This window comes from Xenopus tropicalis, chromosome 9 (assembly GCF_000004195.4).
Source record: "Xenopus tropicalis strain Nigerian chromosome 9, UCB_Xtro_10.0, whole genome shotgun sequence".
NCBI lineage: Eukaryota > Metazoa > Chordata > Amphibia > Anura > Pipidae > Xenopus > Xenopus tropicalis.
Window position 1 is genome coordinate 36,029,717 of NC_030685.2, and position 14,645 is coordinate 36,044,361.

Here is a 14,645-nt window from a genome sequence, read left to right on the forward strand (position 1 = left end):
TTAAGTTTTCCATGATTCTATTCAAATAAAGCTTTAAATATTTGGATTTTTAAATTTGGGTTTATTTGAAATAGAAAAAGATTTCACAAATTTGAATTCTGATAGTTACAGGCCTCCCTGTAGTCTGGGTATGCAGAGTTGCAGTAACAAATATCCCTATAAATACTAAATATTCCAGGTAAAATTAATTAAGCAGAGTAAGGCACTGACCAAACAGACCACACGTGTAGTTTATACAAAAGACTTCTTTAATGTTCATTTTATGGAAATACATTTGAGTTTTGTTTTTATTTCCATGATACAAAAAGTTAAATAGAGAATACCACTGTAGATCTCTTCTCAAGAAATAAATGGCTGGTGCCGTTGCAATCTCATTTGTATTATTTGTTTTCCTTCTTTTAAATTATACTACACAGGCCAACAACTGTTTTACAAAACAAAACACACTTTACAATATAGGTGTTCAAGTTCATCTTTAACCTTCTTTGTCCCATTAGTTCTACGCCTCACAGCCACTCACACACACAGACGCAATGTGAACTGAAAAAGAAGTTTCTAAAAATGAAGAAAAAAAAAAAAAAAAGAAAATCACACATAAAAATGGATGTATTATTAAAAAGAAAGTGACAAAGTCACAACCAATATCAAAACTTTGTAGTGAGACTTGTCACGTGGCAAATGCAGTTCTTGCCAACATGAGTGACATAAATCCCTTAAATTTAACCTGATGGAAAAAGTGAGGTCTAAGTGTAGAAATAATGTGATATCAGGTGACCAAACAATTATAAATTTATAGGCTAAAGTCAAAATATATATTTATAACACATTGCAAACACCCATAAACCATTTAATACATATATAAATGACAGTAAAACAAACCGACAATTTTACATATACAGTTAAAATATTTTCCCAGGAAACCTGTATAGGCAATTACGGATTCGATTTATTTTTTCAGGATTATCCAGCTTTGCAATTCTACACAAAGATCCTTCAAACATTTGGTAGCAAATGCTGGCACCAAGCATCCATAGAAAAGCAAAGTGGTCCAAAGCATTGAAGACTAGTGGTCTATAGAAGTGGGAAGTACTACAACAGATTGAGATTTTTGTGGCTCGAGTTTGTTTTTCAGATTTCCATAGACACTTGGTGAACCCATGGCACAATAATATTTAAAGCACCAATCTGACAAAGTAGAAAGACTTGAGTTACAAGTATTCAGAATTACTGACCAGTGAAATATTTCACATTAAGATCTTTTAAGCATGCAGTAAAGCATGTGCTACCCTTCCAAAAGGAGATAAGACTTACATAGTGGATATCTGTACAATCATTCTTAAGTGTGATTAATATGTAAACAGAGCAACAACATAGCAAGAATTAAATTATTAGAACTTATAATAAGAATGCCAAATCAATTATATGTCAAGGTTATGACGTATACACAATTAATTGAAGCTCTCCACAGCACTGGCTGCTTGAGGTGTTGAACAAATATCATATGTAGGTCATAGGTAGTAAGTCTGGCTCTACCCACAAATGAATCAGTTTGGGCTCGTGTGAGAATGAAATGAATAGCTGCATTGCTGAAGGCCAAAGACCATCTAGTTTAGTTACTGGCTGATCAGAATACCTGACTAAAAATTTACTAAACTGGCCACAATTTGTTGTTACTCTACAAACAAAAATGTTTAGCCTGGTGTAAGTACAGGAGCAAATCTATTCCCCTAAAGTTATGAAATATATTCCCATAAACATGAGGGACATTCATTTACAAATAAACTTTACAGTCCTTCAGTTGTGCTTCTTGTAAGTCAAGAGTGTAGCTGGGAAGCAACAATGCACAAGCTGCATAGTATCATCCATATCTAAACTAAATAGATGTATGGCCTGCAAAACCTTGCAGTCTTCTAGTTGTCATCAATGCTACCAAGTATCTGGAACTTCAAAAAGGACAGAAGAGCCACTGTCACTGGTTTCTGAAAGAAAAAGCAGAGCAATGAGTGGTAGATTTATTTAAATCAGAAAGATGCCATTTACTCAAACGTTCTAATATTCTCGCATTGTTACCTTATTAAAAGCCCTAAATAAGTAGCAGTGAGCACTCTAGATTTATTTTTAATCTTCCCACCATATGTGCTGGCATATTGCCATATTTTCATATCCAATTTAGCAATGGTCACATAAATGTGGAAGAGTTGCTCCAGCACCTGTAATGTTATATATACACAATGTAAATGCAAAGGTTAAGGTTAGCTTTCACGGTGTATTGATGTACATCTGATTTGGGGCATTAATAATGCAGTAAATTATCTGTATATATGTTAGCTGTGAATTTGAAAACCTGACAAGTAGCACTGATCACATTAAAGCTGTACTGTTTTTATTGCCTGGTCCATATATTTACCAGAGTAGCTATACTAAGTATTTTTATAATTTTATTCACAGGTACAGGTTTTAAATTTATATATTATACAATAGATATTAAGGGGATAAGGGTTTTTTTTTCCCATAATTTGGATCTCCATACCATAACTCTACTATAAAATAATTTAAACATTAATTAAACCCAATAGGTTTGTTTTTTCTCCAATAAGGATTTATTCTATCTAATTTGGGATCAAATACAAGGTACAGTTTAATTATTACAGATAAAATATTTATAAATATTTTATAATTTATATTATTCACTTATAATAAGCTCTATTGCAGATAACTTTTCCGTAATGTCTGGATAATGGGTTTCTGAATAACGTATGCTATACCTGTATATTTATATATACACATACATACACACACATTATAATATGTATATTTTATATCCATTCGGCTCCTTTTCTGACAGCTATAACCTACCATACCTTTTAATAAACACACCATTAAAGGAACTGCAGCACCAAAAATTGAACGTGCCACAGGTTACACAGCAGATAATACATCAGCTCTGTAGAATCTAATGGTGTTCTACAGAGATTATATATGTAAGTTGAGCCTTTTCTCCTTTGTATGGCTGCCCCCATGGCTTACTTGTATACAGATATGGCACCTGCTATTCAGAATACTTGGGACATAGGATTTTCTGGCTCAGGGATCTTTTTGTAATTTGGACGACCATAATTTAAATCTACTAAAATAATTTAAACATTAAATAAACTCAATAGGATGGTTTGTCCTCCAATAAGGATTAATATCTTAGCTGGGACCAAGCTACCAGGTACTGTTTTATTATTACAGAGAAATCATTTTAAAAAATGTTAATAATTAAAATAAAATAGAGTCTATGAGAGATGGCATTCCTGGAATTTGAAACTCTCAATAACATGTTTCAGATTATTCCAGCTACAACTATAGTTTCTAGGCAAGCACACCAGCTTTACCAGAGCAGAAAAAAAAGTACATTCAATTTTAATTACTTTAAAAAAAAAAAAAAAATCATTTTTTGGTTGTATTGTTCCTTTAAGGCAAATCTGGTTATTATTCAACATAAAGTTAAACAGTACCTGGGGGAGTAGAGTCGGTTTTCTGTCTTTTGTGGTTCTTGGGTTTCTTCCCCTGCTCTGTAGCACCAGGGTTGGAAGGATCATCTTCTTGAGCACGAACTTCTTCAGTATTTTCAGAGGCAGTTTCCTCCTGGATGGGGCTCATGCTTCTTTTAACTGCATAACTTGGAGCAACAAAACTGTGAGAAATGTAACAAGATATATACTATTAATTTCTTAAAAGATTCTTTAATGCAGTGTATAAACTGGATTATCAATATTTTATACATTTTCATCAATTGTTGTGTAAAATAAACAGGAACATGAGTTTATTTACTGTAACATTTGGGTTCATGTGGAAGTGTTTTTCAGAAAAGAACCACACACAAAACAACTATAACTCATTACAATTTGATTCAATCTTTGTGCTTATAGCAACAACAATTACAGATTAGACGTGAAGCAATTTACAGTGACAGTAGGCATTTACCTAACAGTATACTCTTTCATATGCGGATAATCCACAATCATTCAAATACAATAGGTAATGCCAACATTCTGCTTCTCTGTGCCTTATCTAATCTGCTAATAGGCACCATCTCAAGCCACACACGGGCAGAAATAAGCAGCAGATTCCGTCCCTTCCAGATATCTAATGGGCAGGTCAGCATCAGTGCATTGATGAGGTCCTCTCCCTACAGGCCTGCAAAGGGCCGCCTGTCTGATCAGATCATTGGCCCACTCGTTCGGTAACCTGCCAAATCAGTGGATCTGCCTGCCAATGTAAATTACAATACGGAAGGATTAAAGAGAGCAGCTCACAGCGAAAAAAATTCAACTTCCGTGTTTGTGACAAAAAGTCACATAATTTAAGGATTTGGTTTGGCCAGAGGCATGGATTTGGCTGAATCAAAATCCTGCTGAAAGGCCAAATCCCGAACAGAATCTTGGATTCGGTGCATCACTAAATATTACAGCACATAGCTAAAAAGTTTGCCTTTTATGAAGGTGAATTTCAGGAAAGGATAAAGTACTTCCCAGAGAAGAATACCTTTTGATTAAACATGAAAAATTGTTAATAGGAGGCAGAAATTTCAAACTAATCATAAAAAAAGCATTTGGGGCCACTGGAGTCAAGTTCCCTGATCAGATTTTGGACATGTACAGAAACAATTTATGCCATGTCTAACCCTTTCCTAGCACTGGTGCCTGTACCTTGGGACAGCATAACCCCTGACATCTGTCCTATCCGTGCCAAAGAACAAAAGTACAAGCTACCCTCTAATTAAAACTGAAGTGCAATTATTATACATGACAGTCGAGCTGCCAAATCCCCAATTCCTAAAGCTGTGTTCAGGGTATATCTGTCAAATGATGCAGCGTCACAAAGCACCTAGAAACAGCAGGTTCTTTATATTGAGCTTGGCTGTGAAGCAACAGCAAAACACTCAGGCGAGGGGTAAAGCAATTAGAGTGGCACAACCTTTGCCATGTGTAAAGACCCATAGCAACATATCAACAGGTAGCAATACCTGGTCTGCTGTTTAAAAACAAGTATAATTGGTTGCAATAGGACTAATATATATATTATATATGCGCCATGCATTAAGTTATAGAGTGTCCTTTCTGTAATAGTGCTTAGCAGCTTAGCAAAGGAAAACTAATGTGAAAATATTACATAGAGAAGGTTACTGGATCCAATAGGGCTCAAATGCTTATTTTTCTTAAAGCTGTTTTTACAAGAAATTTTATTACAGGCACGCAGGGATGAATAACAATGTCAAACACTTCCATGCAACTATCACTATATTGATTTGATAGTGCACAAAAAAAAAAAATCTTGAAAACTAGTGTTTCAGCTTCTGCTAAGGGCATTTCTCAGGGTTGAACCTTAAAAAAAGGCTCCAAGCAGGAGCCGAAACACTGGTGAAAATTATGAAATATTGCACTTTGAGAAATACGAATATTTGGCGTGCAGACCAACTATATATTTACAGCACTGTACAGCAGAGGTAGATTACTGTAAATTTACTGTAACTTCCCAGCAATAATTCCACGAGACATAATATGCAATGCCACAATATTTTCCTTTAAGTAAAATATTAAAAATGCATAGGATTTTATAGCTCAGAAACATTTTAACCGATTCTATGCTTACATGAGAAAACAAACCAGAGGAATTATGTATTATGCAGACATATCACTGTCAAACTTAATGTATTAGGAGCCACTGTTACCCGTGATTAACGACAAGTTATTGAATGATAACACTATTTTTAATTCTCTGTATATTCATTGTTCTTTATTGAGAAGAAAGTCTGTTCTTGCCCTGCTACAGTTTTATTTCTGTCATATTCAAACATAATTAGTACCTGCTCCCAGCCATGGGATTTTTAAGCATGAACTTGTGATATATCATGAAATGGGGACCAAGACACACTTTAACAGCCCCAATTACACATTTTTGAGCATACACTCCTATTCTACTACTTTATTAAAAAAAATTATAACTGTGTATTACATTAAAATTTAGATTTATATATTACATCCTTTTTCCCTTTATATTATAAATAATTCATTGCATTCTAACTTTGTCCATGAATGTTTTACCATGACTGAACCACTGAAGCAAGCTTTCTCAGGCTTAAATGTAGCCACTGCATCAGATTAGTGTAGTAACCACTACAGATCATGTACCAACAATTGCAAACGTTTAAATATAACCCCCTACCCCCAAAACTTATCTTTAAGCCTTGTCAAACCAAATTTAAATAAAATAATGTCTTTTTTTTTTTACAGAACACTAGAGATCTGATGTATAACAATCACATGGACATGAAATAAAAAGTGCTGAGTTGAAAGTTCCTAATTCCAGTATTGTTTAATTAAAAAGTCTCAACATGCTGTTGGATTATGTTAGAAACCAGGTATGAATAGACAGTGACATGTTAAAAGCTTCATCACTACTAATTCACAAGGCATTCGTTGTAATAACAGTGGTTGGAATGCAGTCATTTGCCATTTAATCCCAGTACAGTCCTAAATTTTTGGCATAAAACAAACGGTAAGCAGATACAATACGAACACTATCGCCACTGCAGCCGTTTATTATTTCCATATGCAGACAAGACATAAAACAAACTTGATTCTCATCCAACAAAAAGGACGTGTTTATTAACTCTTCCTCTTTTAGGAGAACCAGCAGGATGGAGTGTTTGAAAACTGACAAATACCCATTGTGCATTTTGGTGAGACCATCCTGACTGTACAGCTGGGCGAGCATGCAGTAAATTGTGTGGGAAGGAAACCAAATATAAGATGGAAAATTCTAGCAATGTAAAAAAGAAACATTTGCATTAGAGATCATATAAGATGGATAAAGCACATAAAACAATGCCTGGAGGTAGATACCAAACAGACTCAAAATGATTAAAAACAAATCAATCAGAATGCATTTAATCTAGTCCCAGTGTATAAGACAGACAGCATGATCACGGAGATTTAACAGCATTGTCATTACTAGCCAGCAAGACCCATTACAGTAAGGTGAATTAGGTGACCACAAGGGTAGATATGTTCTTGGCTTTTTCTTCATTTGTAGTAAATGGTGTATGTACACATAGTGAGGAAAAATAAACATAAGGGTATAAACTATTATAAATATATGTAGGCCTGGACTGGGATTCAAAATTAGGCCCTGGCATTTCAGTTACACAGAGGCACAACAGCCCCCCACTAGCCCACTAAACAGTGGCTGTCAACCCACAGATTGCCAGTCTAGGCCTGCATATATGGCACCAATTTACGCAATGATTGGGTGTTTGAAGGGGTGGGGTATATGGCAGTGTACAAGTGGGACATAATGATTTCTTGCTAGTAGCAGGCCTGCATTATGACAAGCAGCAAGTTTAGATGGGATGAGTGTTCCTACTGCCTCATTGTAAAGTGTGCACGAAAACTTGTCCACTTGTATAGCATTCTCTACGAAACACAAATGCTATATGACCTATTTTTGAAGGAAGGAATCTTTGCCTTATGTTAGATCATGCACATATCAATATTAGCTATGTTAGCGGGAGGCTACATATGCACCTATGTCCCTAGCATAGTACAGACTTGATCAGACATCACTACAAAGGAAAGATTCAGTGTCTTATCTTTCATAACTACTTAATAAACCCAAATGCAAAGTTTATACATCTGCAATCCAGATGTTGCATTAAAAGATATACTGCCCAGTTATACCGGATAAATGTTACTCCCTGTACAGATTGTCCGTACATCAAGGTATTGCTCAAAAGGGAAAAGGCCTGATTAATGATTGCTCTAAATGTTAGAGACATTTGGCTTGTTCTCCCAGAATATTAATTCCTGTTCTTTATCAAATTAAACTGAACAGTATTATTGTTTTTACATTTGCGGTTTGTTCTAAAGAAACATATTGCAAAAATAAATACAAATAAAAAAGAATTCTGCTATTACGCAGGAAAAATGTTGGTGTGGGAGAGAATAAGCTTAAAAATGCGCTGTGTAACAGTGATGTTGTAAGTACAGAGCTTTATTTGACAATCATGGCTAAGCACACTGGGACATCTGCTTTTCATTTTAGTGACCCAATTACTTTTAATAACATGTAAGCAAAAAGGATTCTTTCTGGGCTGCCATTAGGGATACTAAATTAAGAGGGTCCTTCAATTATTAATCCATCGGTTTGCAGGGCCCCTGGGTTAAAAACCATACCAACAAGTAGAATGGAGCCCAAAATGGTTTGCGCATGCATGCCCACGACAGGTACACCCCATTGGGCCAGAACTTTATCCATCATCCACTTAAACCCCACCAACACTCATAAGGCCAGCTTCCTTTGTAACTCACATAACATTTTAGGTCTCTGCAATGGGCCCTTGAATGAAGTACCCACTGATGGCAGGTCTGGATTTTGGCAAAACAGGACTTGCCAAAAAAAAAAAAACCTGCTTAACAAGAGCTAGCTAACCTTTGGTTTTCTAGCAGGAATATGTTAAATCTATAGCTGGCTACTTCTGTAGGAAAATTACCTTAGCAAGTTAAACAGTTAAGGACTGAACCACACAAGAGACTTTGGTCAGACTGATTTATCTGTCTCACAAAACCTGACCCTACAACTGAGATTTCATGGGATGCTACAATATCTGATCCTCCATGCTGTAAAAAGTTAAATAATATACAGTTTGATTGTAGAGGCAAGGAACAAAAGCAAGCAACATCTGACCGTCATGTATTTCAACCAGAAAAAAAAAAAAAAAAAAAGGTCTATCAAACTTAAACTTGTCCGATAAAATGTAGCATGCAGTGTTCCTTTTGGGTTACAGATCAGATATTTACATGGGTTACAGATAATTTCTAGGATGAAATCTAAAAGCACATCCAACAAAAGCTGCTGTGTAGTTCAGCCCTAATTCTAAAATCGATGGGCATTCCTTTAAAGGGATAACTTTCCTTCCAGCAGTGGTGCAAGCTGTTACAATAGTTGCTAACATCCCACATGTATTAATTAATGCAGCATATTATATCAATTATAACAGCTGACTTTAATGAGCCTCAGGGATTACAGGATAACTCCGGCTTTTGAGACAAATTTTTTTTTTTCCACACAGAAACCCCTAATATACCCATCACTGAAATCAGTTCCTTCAAAGAGTATGAATAAATACAATTTGTATATGCTGAAATCCAGCTGCAAAACAGTTCTTCTCTTTCTGCATCATTTGAAATCCTGGCAGGGGAGGAGGGACTAAAACACTGATATTACAAATTGCAACAATTTCCCCACAGCTTACAGACAACATGCAGGAGCTACATAACCCCCAACGCATTGCACTGTGATGTTCCTTTCCTTATCGACATCATGTGTGCAGGGAATTGTAGGATTTGGAGGATGAAGTGAGGACAGTCAACTTACTGTTACATTTTATTTGAGTCTCAAAGTAGCCAGCAGGAGATAAGGGGGCAGGCTTAGGTAACTGTTCAAAACCAGACTATTACATTAAAAATCATGAAAAGGCGGCATATTTTTTAACTGATTTAAAATGCAAAGTTGCATAAAATTATGTTCATTTTTTATGCTCCAAAATTATGGGCCAAAGATTATAAATGTATCAACTAGTTTATCAAGTTAGAGCAGTTTACAAGGTTTTCAAGTTTGTGAGAAAACTTAAGAAATCACAGATCTGTGCAGAGAATTTTTTAAACAGAACTGCAATAATAAGTTATACTCGAGTATAAGCAGAGTTTTTCAGCACCCAAAATGTGCTGAAAAAGTCGCCCTCGGCTTATACTCAAGTCACACAAGTATGACCTGCACAAGCAGCTGTTCACTTGCCTGCTTCTCTCCTGTGATTCCCGCTCCCACCAACCGCACCAGGCTACCTATTTGTGCGCTCTTCTGCATGCCTGGGCGGAAGTGATGTCATGTGCCCCTGCACCAATGTTTGCGAGAGCTCCTGCTCGCAATAGACAAAGCTCACAAATGTTATTTTCTGTGCATGTGCCTATTAGTAATGCTATGTAAATGCACATGCTCCTGGTCTTGGATACAGAGTGTTGCATTATGGGAATTCTTGCTTTACCTTGCATTTTTTTTGAAAACAGAGGATTTTAAATGAGTGGAAAGTTGTGCAAATTAGCTCTACAAAGGTGGATAAAGGTGTGCCTTTCTATGGACCTATATTTATTTTACACTTTACTTGTCTTTTAATCCAGGCCCTGCAGTTTGATTGAAGTTAAACTCGTACAGTAATTATACAGTATACGATCAACCTCAATTAGTGTCATTTGATTGGTATTAATTTTGATTAATGAAACTTAGCAGTAGCTGCTACATTTCCCACCCTAGGCTTATACTCGGGTCAATAAGGTTTTTAAGTTTTCTTAGGTAAAATTAGGTACTTCGGCTTATATTCGGATCGGCTTATGGTATATATGGTATTCGTCCCTTGAGATCAGGTGATCATTCTGAGTGTTTTGTTTGTAATTGCTCAGCAAAAATTGAGTTTTTAAAGTGTTCTAAAGACATGGGCAATATCCTTTTCATTTTTCAATCATGAATTTAAAAAGCTCTACATCTCAGCCAGCACTATAAATAGTATAGGAATGAGTTTTATAAACCAGCTAGATGCATTTTAAAAGTTGCATAACCATTGGTGCAAGCCAAAAATCTGGTCCATCTATTATGAAAATTGTGCGTCTAATTAACACTAAAATCCTAAGCATCTGGGTGTGCCAGTTTTACCTTCCAAAACAGGTGTCAAGGCTTTCCAAAGGCACAGACAGGAAATTAAGTTGGCCATACACAGGTAGATTTTAGATGCCAATTCGACCCATTCCCCAATGGCCTGTTTTGCTGTTGCGGTGATCCAATTTTTTAGCTCAAAGATCCACTTTGGGTCTTTGCCATATGAGCAGGTCTCTGTGTATTGCCAGCTTTATCCAGTCTTATATCAGTTAAAGTGGCCCTAAAAGAACTATATACACTTAAACAGAATATAATTTACTATTGATGGTGTTTGAGTACTTACCAGTTACCGTAAAAAACTGGAGTCTGTGGAATGTAGGAATTGTATTGTGTTTTCAGTCTCTTCCTCTCCAAATCTTTCCATCCATCTTCTGCCCATTTTCTTTTTGTTTGATTTTCTTCGTTCTTCTTCTCAACATATTCTGCATAAGTCTGGATACGATAGCTTTCTGCATACTTGCTGGTGTTAACAGCTGCACAAAAAAAGATAAAATCTTAAAGTTCCAAACTGGTAGATTTTTAATAAAAAGTCAAAAAGCGATATCTAACAGAATTATAAAGGGATTTTTGAAACAACATTTTTCAATTAACTGTAAACAGAAAAAAAAAAAAATCACCACTGCATTTTCCTTTAACTAGCCGCAGTTGCAGATAGTGTGCTACTCAGATAATCTTCTGCAACCCACATAATAACCCACAGTTAGTCCATGTGCCAGCCATGCCATTGGAGTTCTTTTGTATTGTGGCTGTTCCAGCATCCCTGGAACACAACTCCATTACTATTTATCCACCACCATCATAAGAAAAGAGTTTTAAGGGTGCAGTGTAAAAAAAAAAAAAAAAAAAAAAAAAAAAAAAAGGTCTATCAAACTTAAACTTAAAAAAGTCCACTGGCGGTAATGAAGTCTACCAATCTTAAACCTTCCATTTGGTATTCAAAAGGCAAATATATATATAATTCATTCAATTTGCCAGCAAATGCTTAGAGCTGTAGTCTTGCAACATTAACCAGTGCAACTAGTATCAGAATGTGATAATCACCCCTGTAGCATCAGCTTATATAACAAACAAACCTAATTTTTTGCTTAATAATTAGCTACAACCCCTAAGCTCAGCTTCTCAACAGCAGCTCAGAGCACATTGAGCATACAAGTGTCGCAGACACTTTCCAAGACGGGGAGCTCCTTTGACAAGTTTGATGTTCTGGATCATTGCTACTATCGAAACTTTAGGCTGGTGCAAATAAGAACAGCATACAAAATATTTTTAGCTATTTTTAGGGTTTAGTTCTCATTTAAGCTGACTGCAGGTTGGACATCCACAGTACAATGCATTGGCTACTGTTATGTGGGCCAAACACACTGGTTATGTATACTTAGGGGCACATTCATTATAGTACGAATCTGAATCACGAAATCCAATAATTTTTGATGACTGAAAAAGTCATGAAAATTCTGTTTGAATACGAAGATTTCGTACTTACGATCCGAAATTCTCGAATTGAAACAATCGTTTACAATTGGTGATCTGAAAGTCACAAAATTATTGTATCCGAACGATCATAAGCAATGGGAAACCCTTTCTGATTCTGGAAGCCTCCCATAGGACTCAATGGCACTCTGCATCTCCAACCTGGCCCAAGGAAAGTCACAATACCGAAGCATGAATGAATCCAAAACTTTTGTACTCGTTGAGACAAATAGGATTTTGTTGCACAAATTGTTGCACAAATGGTCGCAAAGTACGAAAAAGTTGCTCAAATTAACAAAAATATTGTAGCAAATTCGCAAAAGTTGTGAACTTTAGAAAAAATACAATTTTTTTGTAATCGGACCTATCGTACTTTAAAGGAGACATATTGGATAAATGGGAAAAACGCTAATTTTGTAGGCAATTATGAATAATATCCGGTGCTGGTTTCCCTTTGGGCTAAACATTAACCCTATCTGTAACAATGGCCCCTTTATTGAAGCTCCCTATAGATCCTATCACTTCTCCATCCAGTGTGAAATGGAGTGGGCGTGTCCTAACGGTCCCTGCCAGAAGCACATTAAGAAGGGGAGAGCCAATCACAGCCCCGCACTCACACAAGCACAGACAGGCTTCAGTTCCCTATCAGGTCAGCCTAGCTGCTGATTGGTTCCTATCCTACAGTGCAGGGTACGGAGGGCCGCCGGCTCCCCAGCTCATCCAGAGAATTCAGCCAGCAGGAAGTGGCACAGATGGGCGGGGCTAGTGGGGTTTTTGTGGAATTTCTCAATAAATCAGTCAGAAACACAACTTTTTTAAGCACAATCCTTCTATATCTAGAGGAGTATAATTCCCTGGTACATTCATAATTTTTATAGGATGTGTCTCCTTTAATGAATGTGCCCCATAACGTTGGTTTCGCTTAGGATAGATTATAATGTATAGTAGAAATTCTAGCATGAATAGAAACTTATACTGTAATATATACACAAAGCACAATATGGTTTCAGTGAACATCATTCGGCTGCATGCCTGCATCAATAAACGCCTAGTTAACTGAAAAAAAGCAACATTAAAAACAAGTGTAGAACACAAATCCTCATTTCAAAACTATAAATATATATACATACATACATACATACAATATATAATTTTATATATATACACACACACACACATATATATATATATATACACAGGGATGTATATAAACCAAATGCTATTGCACTTGGGCCTACAAGCTATCGGACAACTGCTATGGAATTAAAAGGAATGGTGATAAAACAAAGCATTGTTCAGCCCCATAATCTATATGGCAATAGCTTTAATAATGCAGACTTTTGCTGAACTCATGCTATTTACTATATGGAACCTTACCATTGAACGCAGAACTATTTGGCAGCACTATTCCTTTGCTTCAGGTTTGTCAGAAAGTTTTCCTTTAACGAAAAGCCATCAATTCACTACATACCTTCCAGATTGCTCACTGATGTAAACAGTCATGCTGAATATTTTCTTTTAAGTCTCATTACATAAACCAGGAGGTTTACTTTGCAGTTGTGCCAGCAAATAACATTAGCCTGGCAGATTTGGGATGGTATGCTATACATTAAAAAAAAAAAAAAAAAAAGCAAAAGGCATCGTTGTGGCTACTGCACATTTAATAGAAATCATTAGTTGAATTCATTAGTATGATCATTCCGCATAAGGTGTAGTTGGGACAGAGACAGGCAAAAGCTGCACTACAACAGCTTATTCTATTGTACAAGACAAGTGGTACATCAGTAGCTTGGTGCCTCTAAAAATTGCATACATTGCGGATGGTGTCATGGTTGGCGAAAGCTTTTATTATTTGGTTATACCAAGAACCAGTTGTTGATTCACTGGTCCACAGGTCATACTTGGGGCCATGGTAAGTTCTTAAGACATGGGATCACAGCAGCTACATGTGTTTCAGTGTCATTTTACAGTTATGCAACACTAAAAAACGGTTACAGTTAAGGAAAAATGTGATAGAAAAAAAAAAAAAAACACCCAGGATACTAGTGGTATACAGAGCAATTGGAATGCTATTTGCTGGATACCCTTGCATTAAGCAGGTCACTGGCAATGGGAATCCAGGAAAAGCAAAATACTGAATACTATAAGTTCCTAGCATTATTTAAAAATATATTTGAGTGTGCAGGAAAGATCAGCCCCACAGCTTCTAGGTGGAGCAATACCAGTATGGAAGCCATAATATAATTATGGTTGTATTAGTGGAGCTGCCTACCTAAGCACACTCCACTCTACTACTGGTGTGGTGCATGTTCATTACAAAAAACAGTATTTACAGCAAATATACAGAGCAGATGACAACCCCTACTGTACCCCACCCCCAGCTCAAACACCAAATTCTGTTGCAATTATCAGCAGCACTTTAG

At 36.2% G+C, this 14,645-nt stretch overlaps 1 protein-coding gene across 2 annotated transcripts in view; it reads right to left on the reverse strand.

Annotated features, from left to right (window-relative positions):
* Positions 1-227: 227 nt before the first annotated feature.
* Positions 228-14,645, reverse strand: part of parn (poly(A)-specific ribonuclease) — an 83,399-nt gene continuing 68,981 nt past the window's right edge. Inside the window, exons 22-25 of one of the 2 annotated variants that reach the window (XM_012970508.3) lie at positions 11,036-11,225; positions 3,501-3,679; positions 1,900-1,979; positions 228-555 (exon numbers count right to left, since the gene is read on the reverse strand). In XM_012970508.3, the coding sequence (XP_012825962.2) occupies positions 1,927-1,979; positions 3,501-3,679; positions 11,036-11,225 (422 nt within the window). In that variant the 3' untranslated portion in view covers positions 228-555; positions 1,900-1,926. 2 annotated transcript variants of the gene reach the window in all.